The sequence below is a fragment of the Pseudophryne corroboree genome, chromosome 1, assembly GCF_028390025.1.
Source record: "Pseudophryne corroboree isolate aPseCor3 chromosome 1, aPseCor3.hap2, whole genome shotgun sequence".
NCBI lineage: Eukaryota > Metazoa > Chordata > Amphibia > Anura > Myobatrachidae > Pseudophryne > Pseudophryne corroboree.
In genome coordinates, this window is record NC_086444.1 from 294954867 (window position 1) to 294974424 (window position 19558).

Below are 19558 nucleotides of genomic sequence, written 5' to 3' on the forward strand. Positions count from 1 at the left end.
CGAGCTGAAATTAGTGAAAAGTGACCCCTTTGGGTGCACAAACTGAACTTTTCGCGTTGCGCCCAATACTTTGGTTGGGTTTTATCTGCTTTAAGTGGCTAAACCTAGACTTCTCTGGGCGCGATGTGCACGGTGAAAAAAAATAATTGAATATCACACACACCTTCTTTAGAGAGCAGATCGGGTGCGATAAAAAACTGAATCGCACCCATAGAGTGTGGGATCTTAGTCCAGATGTCTACACATGTCCTGCTGAAATGCAAGATTACTGCATAGTCTTCTCAAAAGATAAAATATGGATAATAACACAAATATGCATAAGTAGCTAGAAAAGTCACAGTATTAATACTCGAGTACAAATTATGTTGCTATGTATAGGAATGGAATATAAATTTAGTAAGGAATTCTGAGGGATATTTATCAAAGCTTAGAGAGAGATAGGCTACCAACCAGTCAGCTTCTGTCATGTTTCAAAAACAGCTTATAACAGTTAGGAGATGATAGGCTGGTACTTTATCTCTCAATTTTATCTCTATCCAAGCTTTAATAAATCTCCCTCTCTGTTAAAATTCATTGCAAGGAATACCACAAGCGATGTAGACTGCCAGCAAAGGGTATAACTTTAAAATCCTTGAATGTCACAATTGTTTAGTTTCCTCTTTTAATTCACTTTGAGTAAAAAGAGAAAACGCTGTTTAATTACCATACGGTGGCCCCTGAATTACCTACGGTAATAGCTCCAGCTTGATAAAAGAAGAATCTGTTTACATACAGTATAATCTAGTATACAGAACTTCATCCATTTCCTGATGTAATAGTTTCAAACTCTTTCATAACTAATTTTTTCCATTTTGCTGCTACTAGCCTGTTCAAATAATTGCATTGTTCAAGAGAATTCACCTTGAGCTTCCCATTTATGCAAAAGGATAGTTCACAGAGATAAAGCATTTGCAATACACAGTCTCTCTTATGGATATGCCCATCTTAGCAGAAACTACTGTAGGATAGTTTCAATGTCAATCAGGTGGAATACCACTTCCAGAAGCTTCACCCAAAGTGGAAGTTTAATTTTTTGGCGCAGATGTTATCCGTTCACTCTGCGGTTGTTACATTTGTATCCATCGCTTACTCAGAAGAATCAACTTTTAGTTTAAAGTTTTATTTTTCTAATCAATCGAATAAGAAGGCAGGATACTGTCTAGAGATAGCAGCTCTACATTTCAGCTACAAGCTCAGTATATTTTACCACTCAACAGAGAGTTTTATTAGTAAGGAAATAAATTACTTTATTGCAAATCACATTCAGTAGCCTAGCAGTAAGAGCTGCTTTTAAGGTATATTTAATTTATGTTGGAGTGTTAAGAATAATTTTGTTTTATCCATTATATTTCACTTAGGAAACTTGTTGTGGACAACAGATCTAGCTGCGATTATGAAGGAGCTGCTGTTCCATCTGCTAGCAGAACTACTTCGGAAAATTCATCATCTAGAGCAAAAGAAGAATCCTGCGGGCCTGTCATCCTCCATAGTGCTTCAGCTGAATCCATGTCTAGCTATGCTTATGGCTTTGCAGACAGAGTTGCGCAAGTTGTATGATGAGGAGACCCAAAGCTGGAGTTCTGGCAATGCGTGTGGGAGCTCTGTTCCTGGAGTTATTGAACAAGGGAGGTTTTCAACCTATTTTCATGCTCTCATGGAGGTTTGCCTGGCTGTGGCAGAAGTTACTCTCCCCATTAATATGAGTTCTGCAGTGAGTGTGATGTCAACAAATGCCACAAATCTTAGTGATTCATCATCATCTTCATCATCTTCTCCTGGGCAGACTCCACAAAGTCCAAGCCTCCTATCAAAGCGAAAGAAAGTCAAGATCAAACGCGAGAAAGCAGCAACTGCAAAGCGTACATCTTCGCGAGGGGCTGAGAATAATCCTGCCTTGCTTAGTATGGGAGGAAGCAAGCCAGAGGACATGCTGTGGTTCCACAGGGCACTGACTCTGCTAATGATTCTGCGACATCTCACTAATAAAGATCCACAAGGTTTGGGTGTCACAAATGATGCCATAGCAGATGCCAGTCAGGCACTGGTTGGACCTACTGCCCATAACCGCTTGCTTGTTATTTCAGGGATCCCTACTCACCTAGAAGAATCTGTTGTTAGAGGAGCTATTCGTAAAGCATGCAATGCCCATGGTGGGGTTTTCAAAGATGAGATTTACATTCCTCTTCAAGACTCAGAAACACCAAAACCTAAAGAGAAGACAGAAGGAGCTGAATGTAAAATTGAGGCAGGAAAAACAGTGATGATTCCTGATAACATGGATGTTAGCAGTTCTAGCAGTGTGACCCCTGCAGTGAGTGTCAGTGCATCTGCTTCGACAAGTCAGGCTTCCTTGTGCAGCTCTCAGGGAGTTTCACAAACTGCCAGTGAAACATCTATTGAGCAGTTTACTCCAGAACTTGCTGTACCATCAGGTCTTCTGGAGCCAAATGCAGTGTCTAGCCAGGAGAGTCTAGACCTTTCAATATGCAGCACTGGAAGCATGGGCAGTTTAGGCAGCCTCGTAGAGCAGCTGGACAATATAGAGACCACATCTTTGCCAGATGTTGGCACCATGTTTACAACTGCTTCACTGGACAATCATACACTGATGTCAAGACCAATCAAAGGATTTGCAGTTGTTGAGGTAATTTCTTTGTTAGATACAGCATCAAATTAACAAATTAATTAGTACAGAGATTATACCTTTAATGGCCTATCCAACACAGGCTCTACAATCTTTTTCAGCAGTATTATCTGTATACAGTTTAAATTGTTTTGGCCCTACTTGTGTTCTGGTTTATTTTACCACACTCTGCTGTCAGCCGTACATTTATTGTCGTTATAAAACAGTGTGTGGGACTAATTATGTATATACTAGTTAAAAGCCTGTCAAAATAACGGACACCAGGACCAATTATAGGGGGAGTGGTCGCTACTCACACAGGAGCTGCTGCTGGGAGCCGGGACTCTGTCATGCTGAGTGTGTGTGAGTGTGCCTTTTATATATAATATGCTGTATATCTGTAATGGGCAAGCTATAATGATGCTGCACTATATACACCAGTATTGGCACGTGTGTGCTTACCAGTCCCCGCACAGTCTTGGGGGTAGAGGAGGCCAGGAGCCACCAGCAGCTGGCTGGAGAGGTCTGGGCATGGCCTGTGTGGTGTGTAGGAGGGGCGAGCACAGGACCCAGCCACTACGTTGGTGCGCAGTGTATATAAAATAGCTGAGCAAGTTATCTGCCTCCTCACCCGCATCATCTGCAGCCCCAGCACCGTACCCTCCTCTTCCCGGTCACCGCACTGCTCAATCCACACAGGTTCTCACCCCTTCCTGCCGGACTGATTCACTTTCTCCCCCTGCCGGTAAGTGGCCACACATGTCCCCAGTGCCTCCGTTCCGAGCGTTGCAGGACAGTCTGGTGGTTCATGCATACGTTCCCTGGTAACTGCTACTACTTGTTGCCAAGTCTCAGATTTATTTTAGCAGTGTTGGTCTATTTTACTTGAAGTGCTGATCTTCTTCCAGTGTGGGATGCCTGTGCAGAGTCCATAAATCCCCTAATAGCTCCTTGGGATATCAGCATGGTGCTAACAGTATTTCAAACATGAGATTCAGTGGAGTTAAGGGTTTTTATTCCAGAAAGTCTCCTCATCTCTTAGCTTTCTCCTTACTGGGGCTTTTGTCTTGTGGGTCTTATATCATGTAGACAGGGCTCATTTTAAGACCAATTCTTTCTTCAGGTCGCAGGGGTCTCCAAATTACATCTAATACCCCTGTCACATCTCCAGTGTTTGATCCCACCCGGGAATTGCAAACGGGTCGGTTGCCATAGCAGCGGGGGGTGGGGTGGAGGCGGTGCTGGGAGATGAGCTCATCTCCACGCTGCCTCTCCCTATACTGTGAATGGATAGCGGGTCGCATCGGACCTTGGTTTAATAGCTGTGTCAAACAGCCATCTGGTCTTCAGTTTACAAATTCACAGGATGCTATGAAGTCAGCATTTTGCACTCAGAAGATGCCAGGTTTGACTGTAGTATACTTTACACTGAGCATGACCGTCAGTTGGTACAGTGTTGTTTCATCCTCAGCATATCCAGTGTATCTTATAGATAGAAGAGAACATTATTTTTTTGTACTTGTGCTAAATCCATTCCAGTGAAGAACACTAGAAGGCTTCTTTGTGTTTTTGTTTCTGTTACCCAAGTTATTGGTTTTCTTTTATCCTGTTTTTGTTGGAAACAGTTATTCTCTCCCTTTTCTTTTGTACTTCTGGTTCTGTATTTGGGGCTTTGTTAAAAAAAACTATTGTTGATCTTCCGGGGTATAGAGAAGGATGAGCTGGACCTTTTGAATGAAAAAATTGAAAGTGTGAAGCTTCTAAATCACACTATATAGTCCCAGCATATACAGTGGCCCCCATTGGGCTCAGACAAAAGGATTTAATGCAGATTTTAAAAAATTGACACGCAAGAGAAGACTGTCTAACGGAAACGTGCATTGCTGAAGTTAGGTGTGATTTCAGCTGATTGCGCAAAAATGATTAGTTGGTCTGAGAGTATGGCCTAATTGTTTTTTTTCAAGAAAAACAGAAAGATCAATCAGTTGGAGCTCTCTCCACATGTAATATATTTTTATGTTTCAATAAAACCTATATTTTCCGCTATTTACAATTCCTTTCCGGATAGCACCAGACATCATTATATATATATATATATAGAGCATTTTGGATTTCCTTCATAGAAATTAGCAGCAATTTATCATCTGTAGCAGTGCCAAATTAAGCCGCTTATCAGCTAGTGAAGCAATGCTTTCACAGTGAGTAGCCGTAATTCTGTTAGTAACTGTGGATAATAATTGGCAACTTTCCACAAGCAGCTTTTACAGCAGGTAAACAATGTGTCAAGCGTTTATCAACAGGAGCCTGAACAACTAGGAAAGTCTTTCCCATTTCCTTCAGCTTATCAGCACTTACACACAGTGTGCCGCTTCGTATTAGAGGTGCTCCTCTAGTGATTAGAATACAGGTATTTTTACAAGCTCGGCCGGACATCAGCACAGTCCTCCTCCGGCCAGCTCCAGACCGCAAGGTGTTTTAGCGGTATTGTAATAGATGCCCCTGCCGTGCTAGACTCTCCCGCTGTCCTCACTAGTGTGTCAATAGCGCTGCAGCTTAGAGACCCGCTGTGGAATGTGAACTGTTAAGCTCGGTGAAGTGATAAAGTGGAAGGTGATAAAGGACCAGCCAATCAGATCCTAACCTCCATGTCACAGGCTGGGTTTGAAAAATGACAGTTAGGAGCTGACCGGCTGGTCCTTTATCACCTTCCAATTTATCACTTCACCGAGCTTAATAAATCTGCCCCTGAGAATCATACCTCCTAACATGACCCTCTCCAGGAGGGACACAATGCTCTGCTTCTGGATTTCTCTTACGTCCTAGAGGATGCTGGGGACTCCAAAAGGACCATGGGGTATAGACGGGATCCGCAGGAGCTTGGGCACACTAAAAAGACTTAAGACTAGGTGTGAACTGGCTCCTCCCTCTATGCCCCTCCTCCAGACCTCAGTTATACTTTGTGCCCAGGAGTGACTGGATGCACACTAGGGGAGCTCTACTGAGTTTCTCTAGAAAATACTTTTTGTTAGGTTTTTTATTTTCAGGGAGACCTGCTGGCTACAGGCACCCTGCAGCGTGGGAGTGAGGGGAGAGAAGCAGGACCTACTTCTGTGAGTTTCAAGGCTCTGCTTCTCGGCTACTGGACACCATTAGCTCCAGAGGGTTCGATCACTTGGTGCGCCTAGCTGCTTGTTCCCGGAGCCACGCCGTCACCCCCTCACAGAAGACAGAAGTCGGGTGAGTATGAGAAGATCAGAAGACTTCAGGACGGCAGAAGACTTCAGTGACGGAAGGTAAAGCACAGCGGTAACGCTGTGCTCCATGCTCCCACACACATCACCAACGGTATTTCACTGGGTGCAGGGCGCTGGGGTGGGGCGCCCTGGGCAGCATGTTACTGGAGTTTTTCTTTGGGCGGCACAAAGATTATGGGTGCCTCGACACCATATACAGACCCCCACCGGCATTTTGAAACAATTTTGAATTTGGCGGGCCGAAGCACGCCGGGAAGGGGGCGGAGCTTCGACCCGCAGCTCACCAGCGCCATTTTCCCTGCAGCACGCGGCTGAGGGATTGAGACGCCGCGGGGACCTCCACGCTTCTCCAAGTAACGGGGGGCTTTTTCAGAGGGGGGCCGCAGGGTGGTGCTTCATAGTGTGTTTAGGCAGCGCTGGGTACATATATCGTTTTATGCGATATATGGGCGCTGAGGTGTGAGCTGGCATACTCTCTCTGTGTCCTCTATCTGGGCTTTATTGTAGGACTGTCACCTAGCAGGGACGTTCTGTGTGTTGTGGTGTGTCGGTACTACGTGTCGGCATGTCTGAGGCTGAAGCTTATTCACCGGAGGTTGTTATTGGGGGAGCGGATGCGGGGCTAGAGTTGGGACTGTCGACGCAGCCGAAACCTGATTTGCTAGCATTACTCAATACGATAAACTCGAATGTAACTTCCTTATCAAAGAGATTAGATAAGTCTGAGGCACAGACCCAGGTGTGGAAAAAGTCCATGGAAGAGGCTTTGTCTCAGGTTCAGACCCCATCTGGGTCGCAAAAGCGGCCATTTACTCAGGTGGTAGATACTGATACCGACACGGACTCTGATTCCGACGTCGATTTCACTGAGGCAGCGTTACATCCACGTTTAATTAAGAGTATTCAGTACATGATTGTGGCTATAAAAGATGTTTTACACATTTCTGATGAACCTGCGGTACAGGAAACAAGGATTTGCTTGTTCAAGGAAAAGAAACCTGAGGTGAAATTTCCCCCCTCTCATGAAATGAATACTCTTTGTGAAAAGGCTTGGGAGTCGCCGGATAAGAAATGGCAGATTCCCAAGAGAATTTACATGGCGTATCCTTTCCCCTCTGATGACAGGGAAAAATGGGAGGCATCTCCAACTGTTGACAAAGCTTTATCTCGTTTGTCTAAGAAAGTGGCACTTCCGTCGCCTGACACGGCAGCTCTCAAAGATCCGGCGGATCGCAAGCTGGAGACGTCTCTGAAGTCCATTTTACCTAATTCGGGTGCATTGCTCAGACCCGCTGTGGCGTCGGTATGGGTGAGTAGTGCTATTGCTAAATGGGCTGAGAATTTAGCTAATGATATGGATACTCTGGATAAAGATAATGTCCTTCTAACTCTTGGTTATATTAAGGACGCTGCAGATTACATAAAAGATGCGGCGAGGGACGTCTGTCTCTTGGGTTCAAGAACCAATGCCATGTCGATATCAGCCAGGAGGGCCCTGTGGATCCATCAATGGAACGCTGATGCCGACTCCAAGAGGGCTATGGAAGCGCTACCCTTCAAAGGTACTGTCTTGTTTGGGGACGGCTTGGCTGACCTGGTCTCGACCGCGACTGCGGGTAAGTCCTCTTTTCTTCCTTATGTTCCCACACAACAGAAAAAGGCACCACATCAGCAGATGCAGTCCTTTCGTCACAATAAATACAGGCGTGGAAAAGGCTCGTCCTTCCTCGCTTCAAAAGGTAGAGGAAGGGGAAGGAAACCTTCTGCAGGTTCAGGCGCCCAGGACCAAAAGTCCTCCCTTGCTGCTACCAAGTCCACCGCATGACGCTGGGGCTTCCCTGGGGGAGTCCGAACCGGTGGGGGGCCGTCTACGGAGTTTCAGTCAGGTCTGGATTCAATCAGGCCTGAATCCCTGGGTGCTAGAGATCGTGTCTCAGGGATACAAACTGGAGTTTCAGGAGATGCCCCCTCACCGGTTCTTCATTTCGGCATTACCAGTAGCTCTTCCGGACAGGGAGGTGGTGCTAGCAGCGATTCAAAAACTGTGTCTACAGAGGGTCATTATTCCCGTTCCCTCGTCTCAGCAGGGGGAGGGGTTCTACTCGAGCCTCTTTGTTGTGCCGAAACCGGACGGTTCAGTCAGACCAATTCTAAATTTAAAATCCCTCAATCCATACTTGAAAGTTTTCAAGTTCAAGATGGAATCCCTTCGAGCTGTGATCTCCAGCCTAGAAGGGGGGGATTTTATGGCGCCAGTCGACATAAAGGATGCTTACTTACATGTCCCGATATATCCTCCGCATCAGGCTTTCCTCAGGTTTGCGATACAGGATTCTCATTACCAATTTCAGATGTTGCCGTTTGGGCTTTCCACGGCTCCGAGGATCTTCACCAAGGTCATGGCGGAAATGATGGTTCTTCTTCGCAAACAAGGGGTTTCAATTATCCCGTACTTGGACGATCTCCTGATAAAGGCGAGGTCCAAGGAACGATTACTGAAAAGTGTGGAGTTGTCTCTATCGGTACTGCGACAACACGGATGGGTCCTCAATTTGCCGAAATCCCAGTTGATTCCGACCACTCGGCTTACGTTTCTGGGCATGATTCTGGACACGGAGTTACAGAGGGTATTCCTTTCAGAAGAAAAGGCTCTGGAATTGCAGACGATGGTCAGAGAACTTCTGAAGCCGTCGAGTGTGTCGATACATCATTGTACTCGGGTTCTGGGGAAGATGGTTGCGGCGTATGAAGCCATTCCATACGGCAGATTTCACGCCCGAGTGTTTCAGTGGGACTTGCTGAGCAAATGGTCCGGGTCTCATCTACACATTCACCGGAAGATAAGTCTATCTCCCAGAGCCAGAATTTCTCTCCTGTGGTGGCTACAAGTGAATCACCTCCTGGGGGGACGCCGATTCGGTATCCAGGAGTGGGTACTTCTGACAACAGATGCAAGTCTCCGGGGCTGGGGTGCAGTCACCAAAGGAAGAAATTTCCAGGGAAAATGGTCGGCCCAGGAAGCCTGTCTCCACATAAATGTTCTAGAGTTAAGAGCCATTTACAACGGCCTACTCCAAGCAAGAAGTCTTCTTCAGGGTCGACCGGTCCTGGTACAGTCAGACAACATCACAGCGGTGGCCCATATAAACCGGCAAGGCGGAACAAGGAGCAGAGCGGCAATGGCGGAGGCCACAAAGATACTTCGCTGGGCGGAACAACACGTCAGCGCACTGTCAGCAGTTTTCCTACCGGGGGTGGACAACTGGGAAGCGGATTTCCTCAGCAGACACGACCTTCATCCGGGAGAGTGGGCTCTGCACCAAGAGGTTTTTGCAGAGGTGACAGGACGCTGGGGAATTCCGTTGTTCGACATGATGGCGTCTCGGCTCAACAAGAAGCTCCCGAGGTATTGTTCCAGGACGAGGGACCCACAAGCTACGGCAGTGGACGCCCTGGTGTCTCCTTGGGTCTCCCAGTCGGTGTATGTGTTCCCTCCTCTTCCTCTCATTCCAAAGGTGCTGGGGATCATTCGTCGAGCAAGGGTTAAGGCGATTCTCGTCGTTCCAGACTGGCCAAGAAGGGCCTGGTACCCGGATCTTCAGGACTTGCTGGTGGAAGATCCTTGGCCGCTTCCTCTAAGGGAGGATCTGTTGTTACAGGGTCCATGCGTGTTTCCGGACTTACCGCGGCTGCGTTTGACGGCATGGAGGTTGGGCGCCAGATCTTAGCTCGTAAGGGTATTCCCAGGGAGGTCATTCCAACTCTCATTAAGGCTAGGAAAGAGGTTACGGCAAAACACTACCACCGTATCTGGAGGAAATATGTTTCCTGGTGTGAGGTTAAAAAGGCTCCTGCGGAGGATTTTCACTTGGGTCGTTTTCTCCACTTTTTACAGGCGGGGGTAGATGCAGGCCTGAAATTGGGTTCCATCAAAGTGCAAATTTCGGCTTTGTCTATTTTCTTTAAAAAAGAGTTGGCTGCCCTTCCAGAGGTTCAGACCTTTGTGAAGGGTGTAATGCATATCAATCCACCGTTTGTACCGCCTGTAGCACCATGGGACCTTGATGTCGTCTTGCGGTTCCTCATGTCTTCCTGGTTTGAACCTTTGCGGAAGGTTGAATTAAAATTTCTCACTTGGAAGGTGGTTATGCTTTTGGCGCTGGCATCTGCCAGGCGAGTATCGGAATTGGCAGCTTTGTCTCATAAGAGTCCGTACTTGATTTTTCATGCGGATAGGGCGGAATTGAGGACTCGTCAACAATTTCTACCAAAGGTGGTTTCGTCATTTCACATTAACCAACCTATTGTGGTTCCGGTAGCTTCGGAAGAAGTGGCGATTCCAAAATCTCTGGATGTTGTAAGAGCGTTAAAAGTTTACGTTTCTAGGACAGCTGTTGCTAGGAAAACTGAAGCGTTGTTTGTTTTGTATGCGGCCAACAAAGTTGGTTATCCCGCGTCAAAACAGACTATTGCACGCTGGATCTGTAGTACGATCCAACAGGCTCATTCTTCGGTGGGGTTACCGGTGCCGAAGGTGGTTAAAGCCCATTCTACCAGAAAGGTGGGCTCATCTTGGGCGGCTGCCCGAGGTGTTTCGGCACTACAGCTTTGCCGAGCGGCTACTTGGTCAAGTTCAAACACTTTTGCTAAATTCTATAAGTTCGATACCCTGGCCGATGAGGACCTGGCGTTTGCTCAGTCGGTGCTGCAGAGTCGTCCGCACTCTCCCGCCCGTTCTGGAGCTTTGGTATAATTCCCATGGTCCTTTTGGAGTCCCAAGCATCCTCTAGGACGTAAGAGAAAATAGGATTTTGGTACTCACCGTTAAATCCTTTTCTCCTAGTCCGTAGAGGATGCTGGGCGCCCGTCCCAGTGCGGACTATTACTTGCAGTGTGTTTTCTTACTGGTTAAGTTAGTTTGTACACGAGTTGTGTATTGGTTTGTTACAGCGGGTTGCTGGAGTTTTATGCATACTGTTATCTGGTTTGGTGTTATTCCGGTTGTACGGTATGTTTTTGGTGGGGGCTGGTAATTTGATAGCCCTTAGTTAAGACAAAAATCTTTCCTTGCAGTGTCCGTCTCTCCTGGGCACAGTTCCTATAACTGAGGTCTGGAGGAGGGGCATAGAGGGAGGAGCCAGTTCACACCTAGTCTTAAGTCTTTTTAGTGTGCCCAAGCTCCTGCGGATCCCGTCTATACCCCATGGTCCTTTTGGAGTCCCCAGCATCCTCTACGGACTAGGAGAAAAGGATTTAACGGTGAGTACCAAAATCCTATTTTTTCTCTTTATGTATGATTGCTGGCACCTGTTTTGAACAGGTTAGTGGATAAGAAAGGTAACATAGTAACATAGTATCTGAGGTTGAAAAAAGACAATTGTCCATCGAGTTCAACCTATTTGTGGTCTCCAATGCATGATGATTTGACTAAAATTTCTGACTGATGCTGCTGTCAGCCGTTGCATTTTATCCATATTTATAGTAACTATAATGCATGACTATGCACCATACCCCTGGATATCCTTATCCATTAGGAATTTATCTAACCCATTCTTAAAGGTGTTGACAGATTCCGCCATTACAACTCCCTCGGGCAGGGAATTCCAAACACGTATTGTCCTTACCGTGAAAAAGCCTTTACGACGTATTGTGCGGAATCTCCTCTCCTCTAACCTGAGCGAGTGTCCACGAGTCCTCTGTGTTGATCTAACCAAAAACAGGTCCCGCGCAAGCTCTGTGTATTGTCCCCTTATATATTTGTAGATGTTGATCATATCCACTCTTAGTCTGCGCTGTGTTTCAGCACAGGTGATGGCAATCATAAATTAAGAGGGAAGTCCAGAAGCAGAGCATTCTGTCCCTCCTGGAGAGGGTCATGTTGGGAGGTATGGAGAATCATGGCATGTATATTATTGGTCTGTTTTAAATAGACAAGTCTCATGGGTTGAAATGGGTTGGCTAACTACATAGTATTAAATGCTTAAAAACCGTCTAATATTTATTTGCTGACGTTATTTTCCCTGTCTCTAATGTTATTCAGTATGTAATATACACTTTTATGCACAAGGGTGTATTATCTGAAAGGAGCTAGATCACATAATTTATAATTTTACTATAAAATGTGACTTTAGTGTTTGGACATTATTGTAAACTGGTGCCTCTTTGTCAAACCTGCATGGCCTGCGCCAATATCATTACTGTCCATGCAAGTGGGATCTACACTTTGCTCAATAATTGGCAATACATTTGCAAGCACAAGTCTTGGCAAAAAAGTGAAATACTAGACCTAAAAGATATGAGAGCAGCTCCCAGGGGCAGATTGGGGCAGGGTTTGTTGAGAGGTGGGGTCTGTTGGGGGCAGGATTCGGCGTTGGATGCAGTTACAGGCCTCCTTGCTTCTTTTGCTGCAGTTGCATCTGTGACTTCAGGGTAATGCTGCTGTAGTTGGGGGAGGATGGGAGTAATAGTAGTGCAGAGTAGGGGGGGCAGACTGGAAATAGTGTAGTGCTGGATAGCAGTTGGCAGGATGGGAGTAATAGAAGGGGGAGCATGGGAGGCACGATCGTAATAGTAGTAGTGCAGAATGGGGGGGAGCATACTGGGGTAGTAGTGGTGGAGAGCAGGGGCGCAGGCTTGGAGTCGTGGTGGGAAGGAGTGGTTAGGATGGGAGTGAAAGGGACTTATTCAGCGAGAATAAGTTAGAATAAGGAACAAGGATCTCACCTCCTCCTCTTTGCAGGTCCTGGCCACCGTCACTCAATAACAGACTCACACAGAAAGGACTGTGTGTAAATGATAGATCCCTCTTCTACAGCAGCTCATCCATCTCTTAGATGCATGGTCCAAAGGGGTTTGGACAAGGGGGTGGACGCGGCCTGCGGTAAGGGGGACGGAGCCGCACCTCTGCAGCGAGAGGCAGGGGGTGGACGCTGCCTGCGGTAAGCAGGGCGGGACCGCACCTCCGTAGCAAGATACAGGGGGAGGAAGCAGCCTGCAGGCTGCAGTAGGGGGACGGTGCCGCACCTCTGCAGCAAGAGGCAGGGTGTGGACGGCTGGATGCGGCCAGCAGTAAGGGGGATGGGGCCTCAGCAAAGGACATCAGAGTCCCATTGAGCTTATGTGCATGCGCAGAAGCTGTCTCCCAACACTGCCTGATCGGAGCTGAGCTCCAGTCGAGGCAGCCAGCCAGCCTGGCGATGGGGGGGGGGGGGAGTAAAGGACAGTGAGGGGGCGTCGGGACCGGCCAAACGGGCACCGGTCCGGCATCCCGATCCGCCCCTGGCAGTTCCTACTTACCTTAGCAAATAAAACCAGAAATTGGTATGTGCTCTTAAATTAAGTACAATTAAACTACATTTTACATGTATGTTTTCATGATTGTAATTTAAAACAGATTTTCAGTGAGAGTGCACGGTGTAATGGTTAGCATTAATGTGCTGCAGAATATGTGTGTGCTATATAAATAAGTACATCTTAATAAAGTACATGGTAATAAATAAAGTACATGGTAATAAATAAGTACATCTTCAAAACCTAATGACTATATTTAAAAATTGGCTAAAGTGGACAATCAACAACTGTGGTTAAGGGTCTATTTACTAAGCCAGAGGTTCTCAAACTCGGTCCTCGGGGGCACACACAGTGCATGTTTTGCAGGTCTCCTCACAGAATCACAAGTGAAATAATTAGCTCCACCTGTGGACCTTTTAAAATGTGTCTGTGAGTAATTAATACACCTGTGCACCTGCTGGGTTACCTGCAAAACATGCACTGTGTGAGCTCCCGGGGACCGAGTTTGAGAACCTCCGGACTAAGCCTTGGATGGAGATAAAGTCGCTGGAGAGAAAGTACCAGCCAATCAGCTCCTAACTGCCATGTCACAGGCCGTGTTTGAAAAATGACAGATTGTCTGGTACTTTATCTCCAACGACTTTATCTCCATCCAGTGCTTAGTAAACACACCCCTAAGTGTACTGTCAGTAGTATTTTAGAGTCCGTAACAACATTCACACTGATTAAACCACTTTTTGATTTTTTTCTTAGGTGCGGTCACGGGCCAAAATAGAAAAAATCCGAGCAAGTTTATTTAACAGCAGTGACTTGATTGGTTTGTCTAGTCTAGATGGTGAGGATGAGCTTATGGAAATGTCAACTGAGGAAATCCTAACAGTCTCCACTGTAAACCAGAGCTTGTTTGATACTCAAGGAATTCCGGGTTTGGGAGATTATTTCACTGATAAATCCATGAAAGGTACATTAAACTGTTAATAAATCATGGTCTAATGCAGTGGTTCCCAAACCTTTTTGAAGCACGGTGCCCTAGGGCCTAGAGTATCAGAATTTTTCTCTAACGTCCTAAGTGGATGCTGGGACTCCGTAAGGACCATGGGGAATAGCGGCTCCGCAGGAGACTGGGCACAAAAGTAAAAGCTTGAACTAGCTGGTGTGCACTGGCTCCTCCCCCTATGACCCTCCTCCAAGCCTCAGTTAGATTTTTGTGCCCGAACGAGAAGGGTGCATGCTAGGTGGCTCTCCTGAGCTGCTTAGAGTAAAATAAAAACAGAAATACCTTAGGATGGCAAAAGAAATACATCACATATAGCTCCTGGGCTATATGGATGTATTTAACCCCTGCCAGTTTTCCAGAAAAAAAGCGGGAGATAAGGCCGTCGTGAAGGGGCGGAGCCTATCTCCTCAGCACACAAGCGCCATTTTCCCTCACAGTTCCGCTGGAAGGACGGCTCCCTGACTCTCCCCTGCAGTCCCTACATTCCCTGTGTGTGTGCTGGGTGTCTGTACGATTGTGTCGACATGTATGAGGAGGAAAATGATGTGGAAGCAGAGCAATTGCCTGTATTAGTGATGTCACCCCCTAGGGAGTCGACACCTGACTGGATGGTTGTATTTAAAGAACTACGTGACAATGTCAGCACTTTACAAAAAACTGTTGACGACATGAGACAGCCGACAAATCAATTAGTGCCTGTCCAGGCGTCTCAGACACCGTCAGGGGCGATAAAACGCCCATTACCTCAGTGGGTCGACACAGACCCAGACACGGATACTGAGTCCAGTGTCGACGGTGAGGAGACAAACGTAATGTCCAGTAGGGCCACACGTTACATGATCACGGCAATGAAGGAGGCATTGAACATTTCTGACACTACAAGTACCACAAAGAAGGGTATTATGTGGGGAGTGAAAAAACTACCAGTAGCTTTTCCTGAGTCAGATGAATTAAATGAGGTGTGTGATAAAGCGTGGGTTTCCCCCGATAAAAAAGTGCTAATTTCTAATAAATTATTGGCACTATACCCTTTCCCGCCAGAGGTTAGGGTGCGTTGGGAAACACCCCCTAGAGTAGATAAAGCGCTCACACGTTTATCTAAACAAGTAGCGTTACCGTCTCCTGATACGGCCGCCCTCAAAGAACCAGCGGATAGAAGGCTGGAAAATATCCTGAAGGGTATATACACACATACTGGTGTTATACTGCGACCAGCAATCGCATCAGCCTGGATGTGCAGTGCTGGAGTGGCGTGGTCGGATTCCCTGGCTAAAAATATTGATACCCTGGATAGGGACAGTATATTACTAACTATAGAGCATTTGAAGGATGCATTACTATATATGCGTGATGCACAGAGGGATATTTGCACCCTGGCATCAAGAGTGCGTGCTATGTCCATTTCTGCCAGAAGAGCGTTATGGACGCGACAGTGGTCAGGGGATGCGGATTCCAAACGACATATGGAAGTATTGCCGTTTAAAGGGGAGGAGTTATTTGGGGCCGGTCTATCGGACCTGGTGGCCACGGCAACGGCCGGAAAGTCCACCTTTTTACCCCAGGTCACCTCTCAGCAGAAAAAGACACCGTCTTTTCAAACTCAGTCCTTTCGTTCCCATAAGTACAGGCGGGCAAAAGGCCACTCATTTCTGCCCCGGGGCAGAGGAAGAGGAAAAAGACTGCACCAGGCAGCCTCTTCCCAGGAGCAGAAGCCCTCCTCTGCTTCTGCCAAGTCTTCAGCATGACGCTGGGGCTTTACAAGCGGACTCGGACACGGTGGGGGCCCGTCTCAAAAATTTCAACGCGCAGTGGGCTCACTCGCAAGTGGACCCCTGGATTCTGCAGGTAGTATCACAGGGGTACAAACTGGAATTCGAGACGTCTCCCCCTCGCCGGTTCCTGAAGTCTGCTCTACCAAAGTCTCCCTCCGACAGGGAGGCAGTTTTGGAAGCCATTCACAAGCTGTATTCCCAGCAGGTGATAATCAAGGTACCTCTCCTACAACAGGGAAAGGGGTATTATTCCACGCTGTTTGTGGTACCGAAGCCGGACGGCTCGGTGAGACCAATTTTAAATCTAAAATCCTTGAACACCTACATAAAGAGGTTCAAATTCAAGATGGAGTCACTCAGAGCAGTGATAGCAAACCTGGAAGAAGGGGACTATATGGTGTCTCTGGACATCAAAGATGCTTATCTCCACGTCCCAATCTACCCTTCTCACCAAGGGTACCTCAGGTTTGTAGTACAAAACTGTCATTATCAGTTTCAGACGCTGCCGTTTGGATTGTCCACGGCACCTCGGGTCTTTACCAAGGTAATGGCCGAAATGATGATTCTTCTTCGAAGAAAAGGCGTTTTAATTATCCCTTACTTGGACGATCTCCTGATAAGGGCAAGGTCCAGGGAACAGTTAGAAGTCGGAGTAGCACTATCTCAGTTAGTGTTACGTCAGCACGGGTGGATTCTAAATATTCCAAAATCGCAGCTGATTCCAACGACACGTCTCCTGTTCCTAGGAATGATTCTGGACACAGTCCAGAAAAAGGTGTTTCTCCCAGAGGAGAAGGCCAGGGAGTTATCCGAGCTAGTCAGGAATCTCCTAAAACCAGGCCAGGTGTCAGTGCATCAGTGCACGAGGGTCCTGGGAAAAATGGTGGCTTCTTACGAAGCGATTCCATTCGGAAGATTCCATGCAAGAACGTTTCAGTGGGATCTTCTGGACATATGGTCCGGATCGCATCTTCAGATGCATCAGCGGATAACCCTGTCGCCAAGGACAAGGGTGTCTCTTCTGTGGTGGCTGCAGAGTGCTCATCTACTAGAGGGCCGCAGATTCGGCATTCAGGATTGGATCCTGGTGACCACAGATGCCAGCCTGAGAGGCTGGGGTGCAGTCACACAGGGACAAAATTTCCAGGGCTTGTGGTCAAGCATGGAAACATCTCTTCATATAAACATTCTGGAACTAAGGGCCATTTACAATGCCCTAAGTCAAGCAAAGCCCCTGCTTCAGGGTCAGGCGGTATTGATCCAATCGGACAACATCACGTCAGTCGCCCACGTAAACAGACAGGGCGGCACGAGAAGCAGGAGGGCGATGGCAGAAGCTGCAAGGATTCTTCGCTGGGCTGAGAATCATGTGATAGCACTGTCAGCAGTGTTCATTCCGGGAGTGGACAACTGGGAAGCGGACTTCCTCAGCAGACACGACCTTCACCCGGGGGAGTGGGGACTTCATCCAGAAGTCTTCCAAGAGATGGTAAACCGTTGGGAAAAACCAAAGGTGGACATGATGGCGTCCCGTCTCAACAAAAAACTAGACAGATATTGCGCCAGGTCAAGGGACCCTCAGGCAATAGCGGTGGACGCTCTGGTAACACCATGGGTGTACCAGTCAGTGTATGTGTTTCCTCCTCTGCCTCTCATACCAAAAGTACTGAGAATCATAAAAAGGAGAGGAGTAAGAACTATACTCGTGGTTCCGGATTGGCCAAGAAGGACTTGGTACCCGGAACTTCAAGAGATGCTCACGGAGGACCCGTGGCCTCTACCTCTAAGAAAGGACCTGCTCCAGCAGGGACCTTGTCTGTTCCAAGACTTACCGCGGCTGCGTTTGACGGCATGGCGGTTGAACGCCGGATCCTGAAGGAAAAAGGCATTCCAGAAGAAGTCATCCCTACCCTGATAAAGGCCAGGAAGGATGTAACCGCGAAACATTATCACCGCATTTGGCGAAAATATGTTGCGTGGTGTGAGGCCAAAGAGGCCCCTACAGAGGAATTTCAACTGGGTCGCTTCCTACATTTCCTGCAAACAGGACTGTCTATGGGCCTAAAATTAGGGTCCATTAAGGTTCAAATTTCGGCGGTGTCGATTTTCTTCCAAAAAGAACTGGCTTCAGTGCCTGAAGTCCAGACGTTTGTCAAAGGGGTACTGCATATACAGCCTCCTTTTGTGCCCCCGGTGGCACCTTGGGATCTCAATGTGGTTTTGGGGTTCCTAAAATCACATTGGTTTGAACCACTCACCACTGTGGAATTAAAATATCTCACATGGAAGGTGGTAATGCTGTTAGCCCTGGCTTCAGCCAGGCGTGTCTCAGAATTGGCGGCTTTATCTTATAAAAGCCCTTACCTGATTTTTCACACGGATAGGGCAGAATTGAGGACTCGTCCTCAATTTCTCCCAAAGGTGGTTTCAGCGTTTCACGTGAACCAGCCTATTGTGGTGCCTGCGGCTACTAGGGACTTGGAGGACTCCAAGTTACTGGACGTAGTCAGGGCCCTGAAAATATATATTTCCAGGACGGCTGGAGTCAGGAAATCTGACTCGCTGTTTATCCTGTATGCACCCAACAAGCTGGGTGCTCCTGCTTCTAAGCAGACGATTGCTCGTTGGATTTGTAGTACAATTCAGCTTGCACATTCTGTGGCAGGCCTGCCACAGCCAAAATCTGTAAAAGCCCATTCCACAAGGAAGGTGGGCTCATCTTGGGCGGCTGCCCGAGGGGTCTCGGCTTTACAACTTTGCCGAGCAGCTACTTGGTCAGGGGCAAACACGTTTGCTAAATTCTACAAATTTGATACCCTGGCTGAGGAGGACCTGGAGTTCTCTCATTCGGTGCTGCAGAGTCATCCGCACTCTCCCGCCCGTTTGGGAGCTTTGGTATAATCCCCATGGTCCTTACGGAGTCCCAGCATCCACTTAGGACGTTAGAGAAAATAAGAATTTACTTACCGATAATTCTATTTCTCATAGTCCGTAGTGGATGCTGGGCGCCCATCCCAAGTGCGGATTGTCTGCAATACTTGTATATAGTTATTGTTACAAAATTCGGGTTATTATTGTTGTGAGCCATCTTTTCAGAGGCTCCTTCGTTTATCATACTGTTAACTGGGTTCAGATCACAGGTTGTACGGTGTGGTTGGTGTGGCTGGTATGAGTCTTACCCGGGATTCAATATCCTTCCTTATTATGTACGCTCGTCCGGGCACAGTATCCTAACTGAGGCTTGGAGGAGGGTCATAGGGGGAGGAGCCAGTGCACACCAGCTAGTTCAAGCTTTTACTTTTGTGCCCAGTCTCCTGCGGAGCCGCTATTCCCCATGGTCCTTACGGAGTCCCAGCATCCACTACGGACTATGAGAAATAGAATTATCGGTAAGCAAATTCTTATTTTTTCACTGTACCCCATGGCCAAAAGTTTATTGAGAATTGTAGGTTGAAATATTAAATTAAGTAAATTGTGTTTCTATGTCATCCTAAGGGTCAGTTGTGTGGTGAAGGACAGGATTTACTGCTGTTTGTCCACATTTTTTATGATTGACAGACACCAGCGCTGGTTTTGCCTATTA

The 19558-nt window shown here is 47.2% G+C and overlaps 1 protein-coding gene across 4 annotated transcripts in view; it reads left to right on the forward strand.

Annotated features, from left to right (window-relative positions):
* The window catches only part of HECTD4 (HECT domain E3 ubiquitin protein ligase 4), a 547332-nt gene that overhangs the window by 472396 nt on the left and 55378 nt on the right, over positions 1-19558 (forward strand). For all 4 annotated transcript variants that reach the window (XM_063964358.1, XM_063964361.1, XM_063964359.1 and 1 more), the window contains exons 61-62: positions 1398-2683; positions 13960-14167. In XM_063964358.1, coding sequence (XP_063820428.1) covers positions 1398-2683; positions 13960-14167 — 1494 coding nt within the window. The remainder of the gene's footprint in view (positions 1-1397; positions 2684-13959; positions 14168-19558) is intronic.